This window comes from Phoxinus phoxinus, assembly GCF_949152265.1.
Source record: "Phoxinus phoxinus genome assembly, chromosome: 25".
NCBI classification, from domain to species: Eukaryota; Metazoa; Chordata; class Actinopteri; order Cypriniformes; family Leuciscidae; genus Phoxinus; species Phoxinus phoxinus.
The window spans coordinates 9,170,121-9,180,059 of record NC_136900.1 but is presented as its reverse complement, the minus strand read 5'-3'; the positions used below and the strand labels follow the sequence as shown (position 1 = coordinate 9,180,059).

At 41.2% G+C, this 9,939-nt stretch overlaps 1 protein-coding gene across 1 annotated transcript in view; it reads left to right on the top strand.

The window, feature by feature from the left end:
• Nucleotides 1–268: 268 nt before the first annotated feature.
• The window catches only part of syt7a (synaptotagmin VIIa), a 124,688-nt gene continuing 115,017 nt past the window's right edge, over nt 269–9,939 (top strand). Inside the window, exon 1 of the mRNA XM_079602805.1 lies at nt 269–362. Within this exon, the coding sequence (XP_079458931.1) occupies nt 329–362 (34 nt within the window). The 5' untranslated portion in view covers nt 269–328. The remainder of the gene's footprint in view (nt 363–9,939) is intronic.

Below are 9,939 nucleotides of genomic sequence, written 5' to 3'. Positions count from 1 at the left end.
ACATTTTAAATTGACAAAGCATTGACAGATGTTATATAGGGATGCATAGACACAATAACAGCAATGAAGCATCCGCTACCCCAGCCCACCCCACCCGCGGGGCAATGTCTCAAAGCACGTCACCGTGAGTGTGTGTGAGGAACGAGAGAGAGAGAGAGAGAAAGTAGATGTGTGCAGACAACCTGCTCGCGCGTAATTCTGGGAGGAGGAGGACTCTCCGCCGAGCAACGACACAATAAACACTCACGGAACCGCGAGAGTTTCCCCCGGTGGAGTAACAATAAGCACTTAAACCATCCAGCCAGGAGTCCATCATCAATCTGCAGACATGTATCTGAACAGGGAGGAGGAGTACAGCAAAGGTGAGCGCTTTTGTTTCTGTTGCCATTAAACTTGTAGGAGTATCTTCTCCCCTTGGACTGGTGCCTGTGGCGCGGACAGGTCTGGTGTGGAGGCACGGGGTGGGGGGTGTTGGAGATGCTAGGCACCTGTCACGGGGGTCATCACTTCTTTGCCCCCCTTGTTTTACATCATTGTCCAGGCGCACACATACAAGCGCGCGCGCACTAATGACTGTTTGACATTGTCACGCGCTCTCAGGGCATTTGCGTTGACAGCGATCACTGTTGCATGCTGTATTTGATATATAACTTTGATTTGAGGTCCCACTAAGGTCTGTTGTTGCGTGTGTGCTTTCTTATCGAAGGATCGATCAGAGCTACTTGTTGTGCGCTTCGTCCTTGGTAGATCCGCACATGAAGAGACTTGAGGAAGGACATACGACTAAAACACAAGGTCAAAGCAGGTGCCTCGTCCCCGGTATCCGCATCACTGCGCGCGGATCTTTGTGTTAATCTGATTTTTTTGTGTGTGATGATTTTGCTGGGGTATCGTGGGTTGTTATTTGTGTCAGCTCTCCCACGTGTTTCCGTAGCGTGATTCCCCGTGAATTCGCTGGGTGTCCACTACAATTTTCCCCGGTGTCCCTCCCACGGTAAATGAATTCGCTTCGGGGCTCCGGAACGGAGGTGACTGGAATTACGAGTGGGCGCGTTCGGGTTACGCCAGCAGCACCTGCTGCTACCGAGAGCCAGAAAGCAAAAGACGGTGTTTGATATGCGGTAATGGCCGTGAGAAGATGATGATAACCGTAGCGTGAATGAAACTGTGGGTTTGGAAAGGAAAGGTGGGCACGGATAATAAGCCCTCAAATATTAGGACAAACCCGCTTCTGAAATGGGTTCTGCTTTATAAAAGGTGTTTATTTTTTTCCACAGCACCTTCAAATTGACTTGTTTATAGCCTACCACAAACACGAATTTGTAAAGGTAGCCTACACATAATGAACATTTGCAAAGTGTTCTTTATAAAGATGCTTGAACGTTGTGAACTGGTTCCCTAAAATAACCCAACAGGATCATAGCCTACTGTAAAAGGAAATGTTCCGTGTTTGCTTGAAGGTTATCATAATTACTGTTATGTAGTTCTAATTAAGACATCATTTAGTCAATTTGTCAACAATCCCCATGAGAAGGTTCAGTCAGATTTTGCTTTTTTTTAACTCATCCCCAAAAGGTTAGCAGAACATGTACTGCACACAAGTGGCTGGGACTTTGATTCATCTCGGTGATTCAAATCTTTTGAATGCATTAAAGATTTGTTCAGTGATTCAGTCAGTGACCTTACATCGTTAAGCCTGTAGGTGGAGACAAACGTATCTTTTGTCTGTTGTGGTCGTCATTAAGTCATTCCCTTGAGCGAGACAGTTTTGCTGTGTTTTAATAAACTGCGCTTGTTTGCAAATCTTCGAAGAAACTTGGTTAACCGTCAGTGAAACTGTCATAGGCCAGTAAGAGCTGTGTGTGTAAACCTCACTCCCCTGATCTCAAGAGATGCGCCAGCGACTGCGCTCACTAACTGGTTACATAAGCATCATACAGAATATAATTCGTTTAATGTCACATCCCAGTTCGTTTTCAAAAGAGGTGTCTTATTCAGTGCTTCTCTTCAGATTAAAACACTGACTTGTTTAGGCTGGCCACACACTTGAAGATTTTAAGCCAGATTTTGGGCCAGATTTGCTACCCCCGACGATCTGGAGAGTGTGGCCCGATTCGAGGCTTCTCGCAACTGACTTTTTGTCCAAAAAATCCTCAATTCTGTCGGGAACAATATCGTTCAAAGACAATACAACAAACACGACTCTTCATCGTGATACCCGCGACAGCCAATAGAGTGCAGGTATGACGTCACTTTGTAGGCCAATCGGCAGTTAGCATCATGCTGGTTCCCTCGACAAAAACCCTATATTTGCCTTAGGCTTTTGGATTATCGCTAAAAACAAGCTCTGTGATCAACTGAAGTTTATGATACTTGCATGTTTTGTCCATCAAGATAATTATCACATATGAACACAACTTTCATGAATTTTGAAGCTTAAATGCAGTCGCCTGAAGTAAAAAGCTAAAGGCTATAAACAAACTACATCACGGTCCCACGACTTCACCGTCACCATCACTAATCCTCCGACAACTCTTCCAGTTTTTATCTAAAACATTTTCCCAGAACATTCGGGTTAATAGTTTGATAATAGTTATAATCCGTGAAATCTCATCTCACTGTGAAGATGTTACAATCGACAGGTGTGTGGTCTCGCGGTCCGGACCAAACTTCTAGTGTGCATTCGGAGGATTATAATGCTAAAAATCGGCTGAGGTCTATGTCTGTGGTCACTGGTCTCCCACAGTTTTAAAATCGTTAAGATTTGAAGATCCTCTAGTGTGTCCCAGGCCTTAGTGAATTCCTTCAGTGTGTTCAACCAATTAAAAATGCTCCTCAATATAATGTGTTTGAATGCTACTGGCGACGTGCAACGGGAATGATTCGTTCACTTAAAAGATTCATTTAAAATACTGATTCTTTCACAAACAAACCACCACTAGTACACAAGCAATCAGCAGGTGCACACACTCATCTGGGATTTACGTTCAGTCATGGAACTAGATGTTGGGGGAGTGTGTTTGTGGATGGTTTAATTGATTTGGATGTGATTGATGGAGTTAATTGATGAAGTTTTTCGCAGGTGACCTTTAATTCTTCACACCCGTTTCAAAGTGGAACAAACTTTATTACAGTTGATGTGTTTCTAGGTCAGTTAATTGATAAAGAGATGGTTTTGCAAATGTTATCACATGACTGATCACAACTGTGGGTTAATGACCTACTAATTGTGTTTGATTAAAAATGCCAATGAGATAATAAGATATTTGAGGTAACTTGTTTTGAAGAACGAATACCTAATCACTAACAGACTGTAAAGATGTTAAACACAATCTGGAGCCTCACCCCCTCTTTTACTGTTTCTGTGAGACATATGTACCTTTCATGCTTGTTACTCTTCCTTTAATGACTCGTTTTTATACAGATGACAATGCAAATGTGATTTGATTGGAGCTTCAAACTAAGCAAACCTCTTGTATGGAGTGCCTGGCAGTCATTCATGCTCCTATATGGCTTTATCAATACAGTTTAGGGAATGAAGAAACAAAATCAGGCCCATTATTGATTATTGCGTATGTGTGTGTTTCATCGATTGATGTCATTGATATATGGAGCCACTCACAAGTATGGAGCAAATATTAAAGATTGGGTGATGTAAAAGTTCAGGGATTGGTTTTCATTTATCTTGTCCAACTGGGCCCTCATGCTGGATATAGGTTTGTGTGTGTGTGTGTGTGTGTGTGTGTGTGTGTGTGTGTGTTATTAAATTGAGTGAAGAAGTGGACAGATTGCAGATGATAAGTGAGGGAATGGACCAAACGGTGAAAAAAAGTGTATGTGTGTAAATATGGATGCGTCACTGAGGCACAGAAGATGACAGGAGGGGTATAATGTGCTGAAATGATTGACAGTTCATGTATTATTCATGCAATCCTGTTGATCTGAAAGAGAGAGAGAGCGATGGAGAGACACAGGCAAACAGAAAAAGAAATAAAAATAGACAAATTGTCTTCACCTCCATAGACTTTTCTTGATGAACAGCTGTATTTAAATCTTGCGCGACTGCAGTGTCAAATCAACAATACAATACAGATGTCAAGCCCTCGGATACGCTCAATATGTAGTTGTATTGTGGATTTTGATTCATTTTGGTTTGATTCTTTTGATTTGATTTCAGATGTTTTTAGTAGGTTGCATCAATGAGTTTGCGTTGACATTCAGTTTAATGTCAGGTTGATCTGGATACATACACCTGAGCTGTAAACGTCATGGAAGAGACATGAAAAATCCTGTTTATTCTGTTAAGAACCCTCCAAAAAGATCTGGCACCGCTGAAACATTTAATGAAAGCAATTTAAATGTTGATTATAGGGGTTGGACAATGAAACTGAAACACTGGCCAGTATTGTATTGGAGGATTCACGCTTGTATATGCGCGGACTGGTGGCCAATCTTCTCTGATTTTACATTACATCAGTAAGAGCCGAGTGTGAAGGTTGAATTAGCTGAGCAATAGCACAGCTGCACATAAAATATTACAATCCACACAACATAACGGGAGACACATAAGAGGTAATAAGAGGACATATTGTTGGTGTGAGTCTCGCTGGCTCATCTGTGACCAGAACAGTCTTTGTGGTGTATCGAGAGCTATGCTATACAGGGTAATGTTGGCAAACCACCATGTTGGACAAACCACATCCAACAGGAGTAACTGACGACACAAGAGGAAGCTGAGAGGGATGTAACCCTGTATCCAAAAAACATAAAACCACAACTGAAATAAACACACACCTCGACTCTCTTGTTTCCACCAAAACTGTTCGTCCGAGTGTCACAGAGTCAGTATTCATGGTCGAGCTGCTACAGCCACATTTTTAGTCACTTGTGCCAATGCCAAATGTCGGTTTCAATGGTGCCAACAGTGCAAATCTGAACAATGTGAAACATGTATTGTTCTCTGATGAGTCCACCTTCACTGTCTTTCTCACATTCATGAGAGTTATGGTGTAGAGATGAACCAGAGAGGCTGAACCCGGACTGTTGCTGTCCAGAGTGAAGCGCTGGGTGGATCAGTGACGGTTTGGGCTTCAGTATCATGGCTTTCTCTACTGTACTTGATGGATGCGTCACTGCCAAGGACTAGCGAACCATTCTGGAGGACCGTGTGCATTTAATGGTTCAAACATTGTACCCTGAAGATGAGGTTGTGTATCAGCATGATAATGCACAAATACACAAAGCAAGACTGGTGACTGAATGGTTTGATGAACATCACCAGACGTCACCAGATCTAAATATTTTTAAGCAACGTTGGGGTATTTTGGAGCGAGTCAAAAAACGGACAGTGTTCTGGAAGAGGAACGGCTCAAAATCCCTCTGGACGCTGTGAAGGACTTCTGTCATTCCCAAGATGAACTGATACACCATAATACATCGTGGTCTAAAACCAGGTTATATTTTCATCGTCTAACCCCTGTACATTGCACATTTTTAATAGACGTCAATTGATAAACATGCCTTTTGACCGAATAATGGTGTAGTCACAGCATCTACTAGTAGGGCCTGAAGCTGAAGCTGAACCCTACCGAATTGTTCACAACCTAAACATCTTATTATAATATGAATGAGTAAATCTGCCATGTCTACAAATCTGCAAAGACAAACAGAGTCAAACTATTATTGCTTCAATCATTTCATGGGACTGCTGAGCTTGGCTTTTTATCTATTCATAGAAAAAAGACAACAATAGACTTCTTAAATGAATTATGAGTTATGATAATTGTATTATAATGTCCTTTAACAGTGTTGAGCAAACTTTTTGTATGCCAAAGCAATGCATTCCCAGTAGGCTACTGGCAATTAGCGCTATTTTAATTGTGCATGCTCATCAGTCATTTTTTTATGTTCAGAAATTGCTATTTGCACACCTATTGAACTTGTTTTGGACTGAACGAAAGATATAGTGTTCACGAGCTATGTGCATATTCATCCTTAGATTCTTGTATTCGTTTAGTAGGTCCAACCAATGAAATCTGTGCACATTATGCGGAAATTGCTTGTTCTACAGTTTTTGAAGTCAGGATAAAGTCACCAAAGCAGTCACGCACTTTATAAAGGAAGGTTGGGTTGAATGATTTGTTCACTTAAAAAAAACTCATAGTCACTATTCTGTCTCAACAACACCATCCAAAGAGCCACAGAGCCATTGTTCCGCCACAAATGTATTACTTCCAGCTTCATAGCTTTTAAAAACCTTTGAAAAGCCAAGTCGAAGATGGTCACAGAACCCTTTGAGGGTCGCTCCTCCGACCCGTCGTTCCTCAGAATATTACTCACAGTACCTGAGCTCGGACGACAAGGGAGAGTAATTGGAAACCAGTACCGAGCTATTATACAGAGGTGAGAGGGAAGAGCATTGATTTTAAGCTCTGTTGGATCTTACTCTGCTCTTATGAGAAACAGGAAATTGATTGTGAATTTGAGCCTCTTCATCATAATGAATATTAGATGCCAAAATTGTCAGCTAATGAATATGTCCGTGCGCATCGCAGTTAAATGTGGCCGCTCACGATTCTTTAGAAATGATATGTTGCGTTCTCTGTCACGCGATTGATTTTATTGGCAAATGGGAGTGCGGACGTGACCTTGAAGGAAGTGCGAAGGCCCCACGGTTCATTTTCATTCTTCTTAAGGCACATTCTTCAGTGAAATTCAATTATTGCCACAGATGCTCGACACAAACAGAGAGAACTATGTGACCTTACGACTGAGCGTGTTATGATTTTCAAGTTTTACATTTTCTATTCCGGTTGTCGTGATGGCAACACACAAGCGGCCCATTGAAGGACACTGAATCCAGAAGTTTTTCATTTGAGAATTTTAAGTGCAGCTTTAATGTAATTATTGTTCATAATTTGTCTCCTTTAAAATGCCGGAAAACACGGCTATCAGATAAGGCAGTCTGATGAGCGATTAAAGGTCCGTCTGTCTTATTGATTAATGCTAATTTCGACCCCCGTGGTCGGACTGAATCAAAACAGTGGCCTGAACACTCCCAGTGCACGATGACAAATATTTTCCAGGGTGACTGTGAGAAATCATATCTTCTGAAGCGATATTTATTGTTTCACTAATCAGTGGCTCTGCTGGCCATTAATGTAATTTACAGCGATCTAGGTTATGATGTAAGAGTCATCAAAGTGATTAGCAAGCGATGGAAACGAGAGCATGTGAAGGAGAAAGAGACGTCTGACTTTGCAGAACAACATCAGCATTTTGCAGTTGCTTACCACAGAATATAATTGGTAATTGTTTAGTTTCATGGTTACAGGAAGGCACTTACAATGAAAATGAACATTTAGACATTTCGAATAAAGGTTAGGAAGATATCCTCTCACATTAGTCTCAAGTTAGCAAGTTATATTACAACTCTTATGAGCAGTTTTTAATCCCTGTAACTTTCTTATGATACCGTCGTGCAAGAATACCAAACTGCACAGGGATTATGTTACCAGAAGTTCAACAGAAGTTCAGTCACAGAAAGGATGATTTAGAGACAATGATATTCAAGTTCTTTTTAAACGCTTTTAACACAAATACGAGCTTCGCACATCTACCTTTAGACCCTCAAAGTGCTTGCTTCTGTGTACTTCAATTTCAAGTGCTCCGACTTGTTTTTTAAACTGTGGAACGAGTCAAAATGATTTTCTGCAGCTATCATCCTAAAACCTCAAAAGCTGCAGTGTCAATAGGTCGGCACTAAAAGCAGTGCATGCCAAGCTAAATTAAAGTGTACAACAACATGAAAGCTAAATGCCATTTGGTTGGTTGTGTATAAACATCATCTCTGATTGAAAACTTCAACTTGATTTATCTTGCGCGGAAGATGCAAAGATTTTATTGTGTCCCAAATGATGTACGATGCACTTACTGTACGCTATATACTCTGCCATACAATGTATACATTCTCAAATTAGACACATTTCCAGTTAGAGGAAGTTTTTATTTATTTATTAATTGTACATGCACATTTCTCTCACCATTTATACTACAAAATGGTGTAGATTAGTGCAGAAGTGTGCAAAATAGTGTGCACACGTCTCATCAGTGATATTTTTTTTCACACCCAAATCAAACTAATTTTTCTGAGCACTATGAATCCAAAAAGTTATGGTTAACCTATTTTATGTATGGGTAAATGGCATTTTATTTAGGTAATTTTATTTCCTTTATTGGCTTTAATCACTTTGAAACACCAAATATGATGTATATGCTGTAATCGCGTCATTCAGAAATGTAAATGCAATTTCTACATTTACATTTATGCATTTGGCAGATGCTTTTATCCAAAGCGACTTACATTCAAACTAAGTATACATATTTTTATCAGTTCCTACTAGGCATGCACCGATTTTGTCCGATACGATAACCAATAATTCTTTATAGTTGAAAGCAGAATACCGATATATTGGCCGATAAATCTAAATCCAAATTTGTATATAATTTTTGAGAGCCTGATTAAAAGCCATGTCCCAAGCACACAATTATAATGTTCTCATTATAGTTTTTTGTAGCTTACATGACAGACTTGTTCTGCACATGTTGCACTTAACTGTATTTTCCCTTTTTAAAGTGATTCCAATCATATTTCAAGCAATTCAAAACCATCATCAGTTGTATTGAGGATTTGCTCCTCAATAATCTTGAAGTCTTATTGCCAGCATCTGTCCCGTCTTGCTGTCCTGGGTGTGTCCCGCTTGTGTTTGGACGAGATGCAGTTGGCAGGATCGAGACAGAACGACTCCTGCGAGTCCACACTAATGCCTGAGTCAGTTTGGATGGGTGTAATTTAAATGGATAGCTGAAAGAGAGAGAGAGGAAAATGCGTGTGTGTGACCGTACTCCATTTTCATTAGCAGGAAAACCACCCCAGTAAAATGACATGAAGAATACGCATTATGAGATGTGAAAGTGATTGTCTGTTTTGTGATGCTAGCAGCTCTTTGTTTACATGACCCATGCTGTTCGGTGTAAAGAGCTGGTGGTGAGATCTCGCACGCGCACACACACACACACACACACACACACACACACACACACACACACACTACAACGGGAGCTAATTGCAGCCATTGTGTGAGGGCACCTGAAATAGAGTCTCTGCTCCTCAAATAGCCTCACGTTCGGCTCGTGGCATTGAATGAGACGATGGAGGAGATTTTAGGTCATATTCTTGTCGGCATCATCAGGACTGAAGCATGAAAAGCGATTTAGAAAAACTACAGACAAATGAATGCATACATGTGCAGTCGGATGCTTGTCTTCATATGGGGGTTATGATGTAGATGCAGTTTCTCCTGTGCAGAGTAACGGAGATGACCCTCTTGATTTTGCTCCAGCTCTAAAAGCACGGTTTTGGCTGAAATCCTTCAGTTGACAAGAGCCAGTGTATTAATTCAGTCTAAAATAGGGATCGCAGCACTCCAGCAGAGTGGACTTGAGTTTGGTCCAGACTCACTTGTCATTCAGAGAGGGACGGAAGACGTTTCATCCCGTTTCTCATCTTTTCTGTTCTGTTCTGTTCTGTTCTGTTCTAGTCTCTTCTGTTCTCCTCTCTTCTCGTCTCTTTTGTTCTCATCTCTTTAGTTCTGTTCTGTTCTGTTCTTGTCTCTTCTGTTCTGTTCTGTTCTGTTCTCGTCTCCTCTCTTCTCGTCTCTTTTATTCTCATCTCTTTAGTTCTGTTCTCTTCTGTTCTGCTCTGTTCCGTTCGTTCCGTTCCGTTCCGTTCCGTTCCCTTCCCTTCCCTTCCCTTCCCTTCCCTTCCCTTCCCTTCCCTTCCCTTCCCTTCCCTTCCCTTCCCTTCTCTTCTCTTCTCTTCTCTTCTCTTCTCTTCTCTTCTCTTCTCTTCTCTTCTCTTCTCTTCTCTTCCGTTCTGTT